At 42.2% G+C, this 13,469-nt stretch overlaps 1 protein-coding gene across 1 annotated transcript in view; it reads left to right on the top strand.

Annotated features, from left to right (window-relative positions):
* The first annotated feature begins 1,081 nt into the window (after positions 1-1,081).
* The window catches only part of tle3b (TLE family member 3, transcriptional corepressor b), a 28,937-nt gene continuing 16,549 nt past the window's right edge, over positions 1,082-13,469 (top strand). The window contains exons 1-7 of the mRNA XM_047362951.1: positions 1,082-1,508; positions 1,947-2,174; positions 2,645-2,745; positions 2,996-3,059; positions 4,352-4,396; positions 10,561-10,623; positions 11,488-11,562. Of these exons, the coding sequence (XP_047218907.1) occupies positions 2,151-2,174; positions 2,645-2,745; positions 2,996-3,059; positions 4,352-4,396; positions 10,561-10,623; positions 11,488-11,562 (372 nt within the window). The 5' untranslated portion in view covers positions 1,082-1,508; positions 1,947-2,150. The remainder of the gene's footprint in view (positions 1,509-1,946; positions 2,175-2,644; positions 2,746-2,995; positions 3,060-4,351; positions 4,397-10,560; positions 10,624-11,487; positions 11,563-13,469) is intronic.

Genomic DNA, 13,469 nt, shown 5'->3' with positions numbered 1-13,469 from the left:
TTTTCATGTGGGGGGGTGGGGTGAAGAGTTGGGGTGCAGGAGGGAATCAAACTGATATTTAAGCCCCTACTAGCTTTTTTTCCTGCTTTTGTTTTATGCAGGGCTCTTTCTACCACATGGTAGTGACAGATTGTTTGAGCTGAAAGGAAAAGCCATTCGAAGCTAATTAAGCAGCCATTCCAGGCACTGTTCGCAGGCAGGAGGGAGAGTAGCACAGGCAGCGCGGTAGCCAACGTGGGTTTAATTGACAACCGGGACTCATGACTGACAGCTCTTCCAGCCCACAGCCAATCGTAAGTGGCGCAGGCAGACAGCTGCGACACCATTGGATAGAAAGAAGTGAGGCGGAGGTAGAGGACCCCACGTGGGGTGTGCCAAGCGAGGAACACGTGATAGGCGGAGGCACAGAGGTGTTGTAGTCTTCCTCTTGATGCTGATAGGGAAGCTTGTATACGCATAAGGTCTTGTTAGAAATAGGTCGATCAATTGAAGTTACTCAAAAGGTCGCTCTGCTGCAGATAAAGCATCTTTTTTATGTTGTGCGCATTTTAGGGTTTAAATGAATGTAAGTGTTTTCTTGCACTTGGTTTTACAAGCCAGATGATCCTGTTTTTCTTAGCATATCTGCCTTTTTGAATGTAGAGGAGTGAACTTCATGTTCCAATATATAAATTATTTTAGGGGGACTTTGCCTTTTTGATATGTTCATCTAGAAAGAATATTCTTGTAATGTAATTATCTTAAATCAACATATCCCATACATTACGTTCACACCAAAAACATGTGCTTGGATGACCAAAGTTTAATAGATGTCGATGGCATTTGCTCTGCTTGGCTGAAATGGACGGACATATAAATTATTACCATTGTTTTGAACAAGTTGTTGAACGCACAGAATGTCACTTCACATCCAAAATGGCGACCATGTGAGGTCGCATTGTTTGCCCAATCAGAACGCCTGTTTTCTTGAAACCCCACGTGGGGATGACGCTCACTGATTGGTTGCTCGTGCTGAGCTCTGCCGAAAAGCCTGATTGGTTGGTGCGAGGCCCTCTCTCAGCAGTGAGGTCCTCGTGTCAGTGCACAGTCTGTGTGTGGTACAGCGCGCGGCGGAGGAGCTGGGTACCAACGGCAAGCTGGCGGTGAATTTCACAACGCTCGATATTTTAACAAAAATAACTGGTTCAGTCGACAGTTCATACTATCAGGAGGTACTGGAGAATTTGCGTACGGCTGCAGGATCTAACTAAGCCGGCTTTAAAAGTTGTCTGGGGTCGTTGAGACGGACTAGTCGAGGGGTTTCCAGCGTCTGATCGGTTGGACGGAATCACCGGGCTTTAAAGGATTCTCGAGGGGCCGAAGAAGACGACGCGCACAAAAAACGGGAACGACGAGAGACGTTTTTTTGCTCTTTATATCTGCGGTGACAGTGGAAAGTCGATCATATTCGGCAGTGTGGATACTATTTCTTACCTGTACCGAGGAGGGAGGAATCAGTCGAGACAAAGGTAAAAAGGGCTACACGGAGGGAGCCGCTAACAAGGCGAGTGGTGGTGTGGCTTTTATGGGAGCTGACTTCTTGTTTTCTGATCTCCTCGGACCGCCGAAAAACAATAGATTTGTTTCTCTTTATGGAAAAGAGCTCGGTACATTTATAGGAAAAGCGAAGCATCGTCTTCTCTGGGTGTATTCAAAACTAAAACTTTGGGACTTATTTTCATAGCTACATTGAAATTAACGAATCACTCACTGCGATGCAGACTAAGGTTGACTGTTTGAGAGTCTATCGTAACTTGGGAAATAAAATCAAAAAAACGACAAAGAACGGCATTATTTTTGATTTTACGTAACCGACTCCGCTTTTAGGTCAGAAAGGTTAAATTCTTGTTGCTTTGTGTGTTTATTTGATCCAGTTCCTCAGCGGTGCCCGTTTTATGTTTGTTTAGGTACAAAACAAGGCTGGGGAGGTGACACATCCACTGGTCGGGGTCTGAAAGTGCGTCTCGCAGACCAGAAAAGGCTTTGTCCGCCGCCATCCTGCATATACAGGGGAGGGGGTGGCGGTGATTTACCGCAGCTTCTCTGGGATTTACAGGAGAAAAAAAAAAAAGGAGAAAAATACATCGATTCCCTTGTGTAAAAGACTCGACATGTATCCACAAGGCCGGCATCCGGTAAGTAGCTGTCTTTAGGACTGTTTGTACATTGATGCAAATGAACCACCTTTTTAAAAATAGCTTAATTACCTGGGAATTGAGTTGTTGATCCACGCCTTGCTATTCATGGGATGGGTTGGTGCTGAGGTGTTTTTACTTGAGCAGAGGAGAAACTGGGAGATGTTCGTTAGCATTACCTCTTGTGTGTTATTAAAATGTTTGGTCATTTTGGAGCGTAAAAGGCTATTTGTTGCTAAAATGACAAAAGCCATAAGGTAATAGTACTATGTGGATGGATTAAGTGGCTGATCTGTTGATGGCCGAAAGCAGCTCACTCTTCTGCTTCTTTAGGCTCGGTAGAAATCTGCACAAAACCCTGTAGAGATAAAGAACTGAGTTGACCAAGAAAAAAGCAGAAGGAGGTAGAAGGAAAGAGATCTGCTGCTGATGTTTACACCTGCGGTATTTCCACTCTTACACATTTTCAGGCACCTCACCAACCAGGCCAGCCTGGCTTCAAGTTCACAGTAGCGGAGTCCTGCGATAGGATCAAAGACGAATTTCAGTTCCTGCAGGCCCAGTACCACAGGTAATGACTAACTGACTGTAAACGACTATGGCTTCCTGGAAACAATAGGAAGAGGAAGCTGCTACTGGTTGCTCCATTATTGTAGCTTCATGCAGCAAGCTGAGACATAGGGTATATAAAATTGAAACTGCTTCCTTGCATTTGTTATAGCTGAATGCTTGATGATTGAAATGTTTGCTTTTCAGTGTGTCTGATAGTTCTCAACTATTATATATAGTTAACGGTTTGTCGTTTTTTTTCTTCCTTTAAGTCTAAAAGTTGAGTATGATAAACTGGCCAATGAAAAGACTGAAATGCAGCGCCACTATGTCATGGTAAGTGCACTAATTTTAAGCCATGCATCTGATTTAATGCCATACCCTCCAATTTGGCTCTGGTGAAAAGTTGCAGGTGGTGCAACCCGGTTGTTTTCCAAGATTTTGTTAGATAGTTGACTCATACTTGTTTTCATTGGATGAGGAGGTGCAGGGTGGGGGTTAACAGAGGGCCAATTGAAATTCTAGACGGGGTCAAATGTCCAGCTATTATTGATTGTAGGGTGTGACAACCCCCTCACATCTGTGTCTCTGGGTTCCTCTTTGTGAACCCCCCAATCATCCACCCTAACACACACCTAACATTATCCAAAGGCAGTTATTGGCTCCTCTGTCGGCTTTGGGCATGAATCAGTGGTTTTCCTGTGTGTGTGTGTTTAATGTTTTTATTTTAGTAACCCCCTCAGACTGAAACAAGTGTCACAACCACAGCTTTCTCAGACAGGGGAGACATCTGAGGCTGTTCAGACCTGCTGCTGACATGTTTCCTGTTTGATCAGATGTCAAGTGGACAGCTCTAAGTACATGTGTTGGAACCACATGTGTCCCAAGGGAGCACTTTTGATCAGTTTTCATTATTTCCCCATTAGTTTAATTGAAAACTCTTTTAAGCGAGTGTTAAATGTAAAATTCTGCTCGGTACAAGAGATGATTTTGTAGTTTACTTTGTTCAGAGTTTGCAGAACGGGGACAAAAACACATGGTTTTATAAACATGACCCAACTCAAAGGTTCTTGCCAATACAAGCTTTACTTAGTCTACACAGAACAATCTGTCTCCCTGCTGATGTGGTCTCACAATTTCTTTTGTTTGTACATGAAAAACTGATGATGGCCCAGGTATCGCTTTTAATTATTCAAAGATACTTTGCGCTTTAAGGTATGAAAAGGTTTCCTTGTGCATTGTGTCTCTTTGATAAACAAGTGAAATGACTACGCTTTCGTTTGGATCTGGTTACTTTACTGTTTGGAAGTCATGGAGTGTTTTTTTTTTTTTTTTTAGGTCTTTGAGGTCATAGGTGGTGGTTGAGTGTAAAAGCAAGTTGTCTCTCAAATTAAACCAGCCCTCTGTTGCTGTGGCAGAAAAAAAAGCACACGGAAATTGTCAACATTTTTGGTTGAAGTCAGTCTGCTTTTTTGTACGCTGAAACAACTATTCAGCGTCTCCTTTATTTGTGTGTTCAGAGGTCTGGTTAAATTGACCAGCCTTTTCTTTTCTCTTCTCATCACTGTTCATAGGTAGGTTCTGTGACTCAATAGGAAGAAACTAATACCGTCTCTCTCCTTTTACAGTACTATGAGATGTCCTATGGACTCAACATTGAAATGCACAAACAGGTATGTAGCCACAACAGATATGGTCCATGTCCATCCAAAACACTTTTTTTTTGTTTTTTTTTCCTCCCCTAGTGTTTGAAGAGTATGAACACACGCACGCATGCATATCTGACGTTAGTTCCTGCCCTTATCTCTAAATGCTTTTCAGAGGTGTACACATGCAGGCTTCCTGTTGTAAAAATGCTGACAGGTTAAACAACACTAAGGGCACACTGTCTGATGGGGCGGTTGATAAGATTAAAGTGAAGTATTTGGCAGACAAGCCGATACTGTGTGTTTTGAGTGGTTTGTCCTAAGTTTGTGTTTTTGTGCTGAATTTTTATTGCTAAGGCCACCTCCCAAACACTCAACAGATGAACTGGAAAATTATCCAGTTTGTTTTACACCACCTAAAGAATCTGTTTAGATTGGAAGCATGAAGAGAAGTGGGAGGTGGTTAGATTAAAATAATTAGAGAATAGTTTCTGTGTTTCACAATCATCTTGTCGGTTTGCTTCTAGTTTATCTTTTGGTCTGTCGTGTTACACACATTGACGTATTAGTGACTCATTTTGATGACTCGCTGAAGTCTGTCATGCACAATCTTCTACCTGAAACAGCCCTGGAGCTCCCAGGAGCTGAGACACCACCCTCATCAACTTTGGTTTCCGGCTCATCAACATCCTAAAAGAAACATGCTTGGGATTTAACTGCCACATCACACCTCACCAAGTGGATATGAGAGTCATTGTGTGTTGTTTACTTTCAAAGTAAGGGGTTTTAACAGTTTGTCAAAAGAAAAAGATTTTGTCCATAACTGATACTGTGGCACATTATATAGCGAGGTCAGGGTTGATGCTAATGGAGGAAACGACTCTAGGGTTGTTTGTTTGGACCAAGATACCAAGAATCGGAATAAGATGAACCACTGAACGGGCTTTTACTTTCTGCAGCAAGAACTCAGAGAAATTGGATCATGAGAGATGGTGAATTAGTTTTACTTTTGGACTTTTTAGAAAAGTAATCAGGGTGCTCTTTCTCAGTTATGTCAAGTTGCGTTGCCTGGCTTTGGTGATTTCTTTTTATTTTTCTACACACGAATACAAACAACATCCCCGCCTTTGCTTAGAAAGTTAGAGCATACAGGGATGCAGAAACTGTGCAGAAACTTGAGTGAGTAAAAATCACATCAGAAATATGTTCATCTTTCCCACACCGCCCACACATACATCCAATGGTATAAATGTGCACGCACACACACTGTCTCAAATAATCCGTTTGTGAATACTGACATGACTTATTGCAGACGCAGCTTTTAATATAGTGGCCATTAATGGGTCAATATTAAGGCAGCATCAATGGTAACACCTGTGATTTCACTATATGATGGCTATCTGTCCAGTGGTTGCTATGTAAAAAATAAATATATATATATATATTTATTTCAGTTATGTTAACTGTTTCATGGATGATGAGAAATAGCATAATGAGCATGTTCTCCAGTTCAATAGTAACGTTATCATTTATTCACCTCAGTCTCACTTCAGACCAACATGCAGGTAGATTCTAATGTGAAATAGTTCGGCCACTTTCTACAAGTCCTCGACCCTGTCTACAACAGACAGTGGTATATTGTCGTGCAACTCTAGATGGAGCCCAGGAGCAAAACCTATAGAAACGGATTATGTAAGACCTATTTAAAGTGGTTACTATTTTATCTTCAACATCTTCTCCTCTGTTTACATTTCCTGATTCATGTCTGTTTTTACTTTATTTTGCTTCTTCGAATCTCTTTTTTTTTTGTGCGTCTCCTCTCTGTACCCTCATGTTTTGTCATTCCTCCCCTCCTCCCTGTCGAGGTGACGTGAATGATGGCACTGGTGTCATCAGCCGTATAATATGATGTATGAGAGTGGCAGTATGTGAAAGAGGCAGGGGGAGAAATGAAGAACGGTGGGGTGGAGGCGTCAAGGCTATGAGATCCAGAAGGTTAATAGCATCAGTGGAGAGGTAGCCCAGATGGAGGAGCAGCACACGGTTCCCTTCATCTGCTGTTGAAGTTTTAGCTGGCGCGTGGTGTTCTAACTAGATCTGTTTTCTGATTATCAAGAAGCAGAACCCGCCAGTTGTTTCTGGTCTTTTTTTCTGCCACAACAGTAAACAGGTAGAAGTAATACGGGGTCGGGAGTGAAGCTGGCTGTGGATACTGGTGGACAAAGCGAGTAGGAAGAAAATGTGGATGTAATCTGGAGACTAGGCACTCCGGGGTAAATGGGTTAATCGACTTGTCCTGTGCATCTCCTTTGTTTGTCAATAAGCTCAGTGGAGAGCTCTCTGAATAATTTATTGTTCCTGCCACCCTCCTTCCTTCCTTTCTTTCTCTTCTCCCATCCCTGCTGAACAAGTGTTTGTGATGACATCAGCGAGAGGTACACAGACAGGCCCTAGCTGTCCCTGTTATTCATATGAAAGGCTGCAGGCTGGATTATTGCAAGCAGGTGGGCATGCTGCTTTGTTTGTGTTCAAGATTTAGTGTAGTGTGAAAAAACACATTAAAAATGCACTTTGTTGTTACCTCAACAAATCTGGACTAAAAAGGGACTTGTGTGCAAACACACACACACACACATCTATAAATATCCCAACCTGGAAACACTGTTTGTGTCTACTCGCACAAACATACAGTAATTGAGGTTCCAACACACTGTTTCCCCAATGCTGCCGTCGAGCCGAGTGGTTGTCATGTAAGGGGTGTGTGTGTTTGTGTGTGTGTCTGCCAGGAGGTAATTTGTTTTGACAGTGTCTCTTATGATGGGAAAAAGTGCAGGGTGGAGGTAATCACCCCTGCTTGCTGTCAATAAGTGATTTTAATTAGCGCAGCTCATTAGGCTGCCTCAGCAACATGCCCTGCTGACTGTGGTGTAGGTGTAGAGGGGGTTGCTTTGTTTTTGACTGCCTTTGCTCTCTGTCACTTCCATGCGTGTCTACATTTTGATCTCAGGTTTTTCTTTGTCCATCCCAAGTGGTGCGAGTAAAAAAAAAATGTAATCAATCACAAGGATTCAAAGCGAACTGATCCAATGTATCCCTACTAAATGTGTTCATTTTTGCTGCTTTACTTTTAGTTTCACTTTAGCAAGCCATTGCAAATGAATATGCTGTTTATCTAATTCCTCACTTGTTGAATGAATGAAGGAAAAGGAGAAAGTGCTTCATCGAGAAGGATCTTGCCTGTTTCCTGGAGAAAGTGGGGGGAAGGAGGAACAGAGCTTGTGCAAATGAATAATTAATAGTGGATTCCTGGAATTGTTTGCCAAGGTGATGATGGTCGATCTGTCTCAAAGCCAAAACAAACTGAGTACGAGAAACACACACACAACCACCCACACACTCAGGGGAGTTTGTTGAGGTTACTCAAGGCTCTGAGACATGCTTTATTTTGATAGCCAGGCTGGAGAAGTTGGTAAAGTTAAACAATTATTGTTTGGGCATACGTTTCCTAACTGGCTGGTGTTAGTATTCAACATGCTTAGACCTGAATAGAGCTTGCAGATTTCAGAATAATAAGAGTATTGTCAACGTAATGACTGTAGCTCTAATGAAGAATGTTGTAATCCATCACAAACCGTCCAGTTCCAGAGGTTTCCCTGCAGAAAGAATGCCACTTCTTTTCTGTGTATAAGCTCTAACTAAATTGAGATGCACATGCAAAATGTTCCTCATGCATTTGTAATGAACAAGCTACCTCTAAGTGCCTCTTTCTTCCTCTTGCTCTGGCTGAGAAGATAATTCCCAAACAGGCATCTCTACCTCCTCATCATTTTGCCACTTGTTTTCCTCGCCAATTGAATCCTCGTCAGGGCCTCTGCTCTCCACTTGGGAGGCTAATGCCTGGAGCGACAAACAGCCAAGCGGCTTTCAGCACACCATTGACAGAGGGATGCGACGCAGAGAGCGAGCCTCTCCAGGCTCTGGTGCTTCTAGACAACGCTGAGTACCTGTAATTGTGGAGCTGCAGAGAAAAGCTTCTGGTGGCTTAAAGACCTCTGTTTCCAACGGCTTTAAGTGACTACAAACTGCTGCTGAATTCACTATGGAAAATGGTTATTTCAAAAAATGAAGTGGTCCTCTTTTGAGTTCTGTAAGCCACAGTGGGTGTTTTCTTGATTCTTGTGTTTAGCTGTCAGAAATTTGTCCAAATACACTAGCCCTAATTACCCTCACTGAGTGAACAGAGTGCAGCAACTAAATTGGAAACGGAAGGACAACATGCTGCAACTAACTGCAAAGACTTTTCCAGGTTGACATACATCCGGGTTACCATCCCTTTCTAGAAAATTGCAGCTAGAACAAACATTGATGGATCTTTTTCCTGCTTTAAAGCTCCAGATGAACTGAAATGAGCAGGAGGTCAAAGGTTTTATAACATTTAACGTTACAAAGCAGAATAGTATGATTTCAGCCTTTTTTTCACTTGTTGGTACTCCAGCTTGGGAGAACTTTTCCTGCGGGCCACAGTGCAATAATACATTCAACAAAAGGCAAAGTGCACCTGAATTCCATGAATGTTTCTGGTCTCAAATAGTGGCCCTGAAGTGGTGATTTGCTATGAGCAAATGGATGCCTTTCTGTGTGACCGAGGCCTTTTAATGCAGTTGCTCTAATAGGAGAGTGTATCAGCATACAGCTGTTTCTACAAGCCCTGTGCTGCTCCCCCTGCAGCCATTTCCAGGCAAGTGGCGTAACACTGAAACACACTCACCCTGCCAGTGTCATTGTATACAGCCCCCGCTAATGATGATGCTTTATGAGTCCCCAAAGAGTCCCCCACCCTGTCTCCATGTCAGCTCACCTCCAGCGCAGCACCCCGCCTCCACATTCCCAGTTATCCCCCATTAATTTCCCGTGCCGAACAGATCGACAGGCCGAAAATTCAATTTAATGACCTGCCTCTGTGCTGCTCCTAATATGATTTTACAGGCTGTTCTGGTCAGAGCCCCAGCCCAATTTACATAACGATAAGCTGTGCCAGATAGCGTTGCCCCAGCAACAGAAGAGGGGAAGATGAGAGGAAGAGAAAGTAGGGAGGGCACCGAACAGAGGAGTGGAGATTAGCATGAAGGGGTGTGAAGAAGCTTTTGGCGGATGAAGGAGAGGAGAAAGCACAGTCCGTTTGAGGTCACACAGAGGTTGTGAGATAAATCCTGACAGGACAGCAAAGGTCTGCCCCCTCCTTTCTTTCCTTCCTCTCATGCCCCCTGAAAATAAAAAAAAAAGGGTGACAGAGGTTTTCCAGAAAGCTACTGGCACCTCCTGTCTCTCCTCCCTCCCCTTTTCACATTCAAACAAGGTTAAGGAGTAAATGAGTGGAATGCAACGGCGTATAAAATGGCGGGAAGGACCTCTTCAACCCACACACACCTGCTGGGCCTCCACCCCTAATCTCTCAGAATCAATTAGTTCACCTCCCCTGGTTCAGTCATACCACATTACCTTAGTGTCAAATCAGAGGATTTCTCTTTCCCATTCACCACGACTCACAACCCCTACTCTGCTCTTTCATTCTGGTAGCCACTTTTGTGTTCCACTTCTGCTCCTCATTCTTCTCAACTCTGTGGAAAGTGCAGAGTTTAAAAAGAGAAATTGGCTTGGGCAAAATGTCATGGGACCTCCCGAGTGCAGTAGATGGGCAGCGCGGCGTATCCATTTGCCCAAATGCAGCACTGCAAAGTGCATTATGTACATCGAGCCCCGCAGTATCATCTTACCCTGCCGGCTAATATTATGTGGTCGATACCAAAGATGCCTCTGATATACGGGGCTGGAGAGTTAACCTGTCTGCTTCAGCCTGCCCTTCCCCCCTCTTTATGGGCCGTAATTATGAAGTATGGACCTCATTAGGCTCTCTCCAGCCAGATGGTATTAGCATATTTCAGCCTCCTAATGAAATAAAGGCTTGAGCTTAATGGAAGCATTGGAGAGGGGGAAATGAATTTGTTCTTGGGCGGTCCCAATTTAGTTTAGAAATGCAATTTGGTAAAAAAAAACAAAAAAAACAACTTGTTTTATCCTGATGGACGCTGCAAACAGTGTGGTTTTGTAGGTAATTAAACGGCTCAGTTCTTCGGTGCATGCAGCACATTGTGAGCATTTTCTTCTAACATTTTCTTTCTTCTCTCCTGCAGACTGAAATTGCCAAACGCCTAAATGCAATTCTGGCTCAGATCATGCCATTCTTGTCACAAGAGGTGAGTGTCAGGCCTGCAAGCCGCACCTTTAAGAAAACACTGAAGCTCATTTCCGTCATGCAGAATCAGAAGTTGTTGTTCCAGAGCTTATTAGGTGAATAGCGTAGAGTCTTGCACAGTGTGAGATTCAATAACAGATTAGATTATTATTATACATTTTGTGTTTTTAAATTAACAAAGGCAGCAGTTACTTTAGAAATAATTCACCGTTCTAGTGGAAAGCTGTTAGCTATTTGTTTTACAGCTATGGTTCATAGTATGTGTACACATGTGATACACACTCACTGAAAAGCTGATGTTCTTCTTCTCAGTCTTTTTTTTATTTAAACAAATAACAAGTTCAGTCAAACTAGCTCAAAACTTCTTTTCTGCTACCCCAGAATGGTTTTACACCCTCATTCACCCACCAAACTGTGTCTTGTTTTCACAACTCAGTCTGTTTGGTAAAATGATTTCAAAATAAAGCTACCGTTAAACACTTTCGAATACCTCCCCACAGTGTATCTGGACATATGTTTAGACAAATGTCTTTCTTTGATAATATAATCCAGATACATTTGGATGTTTTATTCACCAAACAAAAGTTTTGTTTGTTCTGACCTCCTGAATGACATTTAAGTTTTCATTGTTTTAATTCATCTAACCTGGGATTATTTTGTGCATCATCACACGCTCTGCAAGATTTACCCATTTTTCTGTGTGCCTCACAAGGCGCCCAATATGGACTTTTATCACGGCTTTTAAGGAGGACCTAAGGGTCTATTTTCAACCCTGAGAAGCAGCAGATGTCTCAATGTGTTTTTGTTGTTGTTTTTTTTACTGAACTCTATCATGTTTCAAATCTTTTGTGCTTGTGTCTTGCAGCATCAACAGCAGGTGGCTCAAGCTGTTGAGAGGGCTAAACAGGTGACAATGACTGAGCTGAATGCTATCATCGGGGTACGTGGACTTCCCAATCTGCCTCTGACTGTGTGTATACCCCCTCTTCTTCTCTCATTTAACCAAAAAGCTGGGATAAAACTGCATTCACAGCGGAGGACCACTGCACTCGAGTATTTATAGACCAGTGGGGTGTACTACATTGTGCTTGTGGATTCATTTCAACCCTCTCTTCATCTGAAGTGATACATTTTAAACAAATACTTGAAAAGATTTCAGATTCAGAGGAAAAATAGGAATAACAGGGATAAAGATTTGTCAGTGTTTTAATCTGTAGCCATGTTGTATAAGTATATATCCAAACCAGCTGTGCCACGGTCCCTTCACTTGTGCAGACTTGTCCCTGTCTTCAGTGGTTTATTAATTTTAGAATACACAATGTTTGCCATGATATGTCAGTATGGTGTTCACAACTGTAATTTCTCTTGATTGTTGCAGTTTTGACCTTTCAGCCCACAGGCCGTCGCTCCAATGTGAGCCTCTGCTCTAAAGCAGCGTTCCAGCTGGGATCAGATTATAGAGTTTCTCACATTTCACTTCACTTGCTCTTTAATTACATAAAGGTTCCAGCCAACAGGCTTACCTTCACCTCTGGATCAGAGAAGTGAAGTGTTCAGGTCAGGACAGGCTTTATGATTGCAACAGAGATAACAGCAGTGGGAACTGTGCAGGTACTGAACATTTGTGAAATGTATGCGATTAAAGTTTAGGCTACCCAGTAAAGCCCAGTCCGTAGAACAGGAAAGTCTTGACAGCTCTACAGCTATGGGTTTAACATGTAGCAGATGTTCTAGTTTTAATGTTTCTTTAGTTCCAGGTTCACAAAAAGTTTTTAAATATAACCTGTGTAGTATATCTGGTTATTTGATTGTGGTTGTAAGCATTGATGACTCATCAGACACTCTCAAACCTTTAAATAAAAATAAAGGTTATCACCTGTTGTTGGTTAGGATTTTTATTACTGTTTATCCTAAAACATCCAAATAGTACCGGAATACATCTAGTTTTAGTTATAGTTCTAAGAACTTTGCAGCAAGTAGTGACAAGTAGACTATGGAGAAGTTCGCTCTGGTTTTATTCTAACGTATAGTTAAGGAGTGTCTCACCATCTCTTTGTTTGGGTTAAAATCTGGTTTGATATCAAATGAAAACAGGAGGCTGAGCCTTGGACTGTGGACCCCAGCGCAGAGGACAGAAAATCTTCTGTCCCTCTTCTCCAATGTTTTGCATAGTTTTGTAGCCAGAGGCGATGCATGATTGCGTCTTTTTAAAAAAGTGTCAGAGGTGCTGTATCATTTGCCTGCTCCTGCTTTCATTTCCATATGTCCAACATTAGGCATGATTGTAGCTGGGTACTGGTTGATGCGCCAGCTACAGGTGGTTTGGCTCTCATCACGTATCATGTAAATACTAATCTGTGGAAGTCTGGTTGTTTTTAATATTACTATGCCTCATTTGCTTACCACCATGTCCTCTTCTTTACATGTTTTATCTGGATATGTATTCACTACGTAACTGAACTTTCTTTTTACTCACCTATTTAAAATGATTGTTTACAAACTCTATAAGATTTTAATCGTTCAAGGTCTTACAAGTTGAAAGAGTCTGGATGATTTACTGTTTAACAAACGAAATAGGAATGAAAGACATTGTCTTTTTTATAAAAAAAAAAAAAGAGCACCAGAGAATCTGTTCATGCAAACAACCAACAGGTGCGTTCCTGGTGTGGCTGAAGTCTCCCTGTAATACATCACCAGCAGCTAAATCATCGTGTCTGCTTAGTTGACTGTATTCAGATTCAAGGTTTCTAGGGTCGCTTTTGCTCTTTCTAAACCTTTTCAAGGTAAAGTGAAACAAAGGTTAACTTGGATGTTTTGTGATTTTTTAATTTATTTTTTTATCTGGCT

Source organism: Girardinichthys multiradiatus, chromosome 4, assembly GCF_021462225.1.
Source record: "Girardinichthys multiradiatus isolate DD_20200921_A chromosome 4, DD_fGirMul_XY1, whole genome shotgun sequence".
NCBI classification, from domain to species: Eukaryota; Metazoa; Chordata; class Actinopteri; order Cyprinodontiformes; family Goodeidae; genus Girardinichthys; species Girardinichthys multiradiatus.
This window is presented reverse-complemented; position numbering and strand designations above follow the sequence as displayed.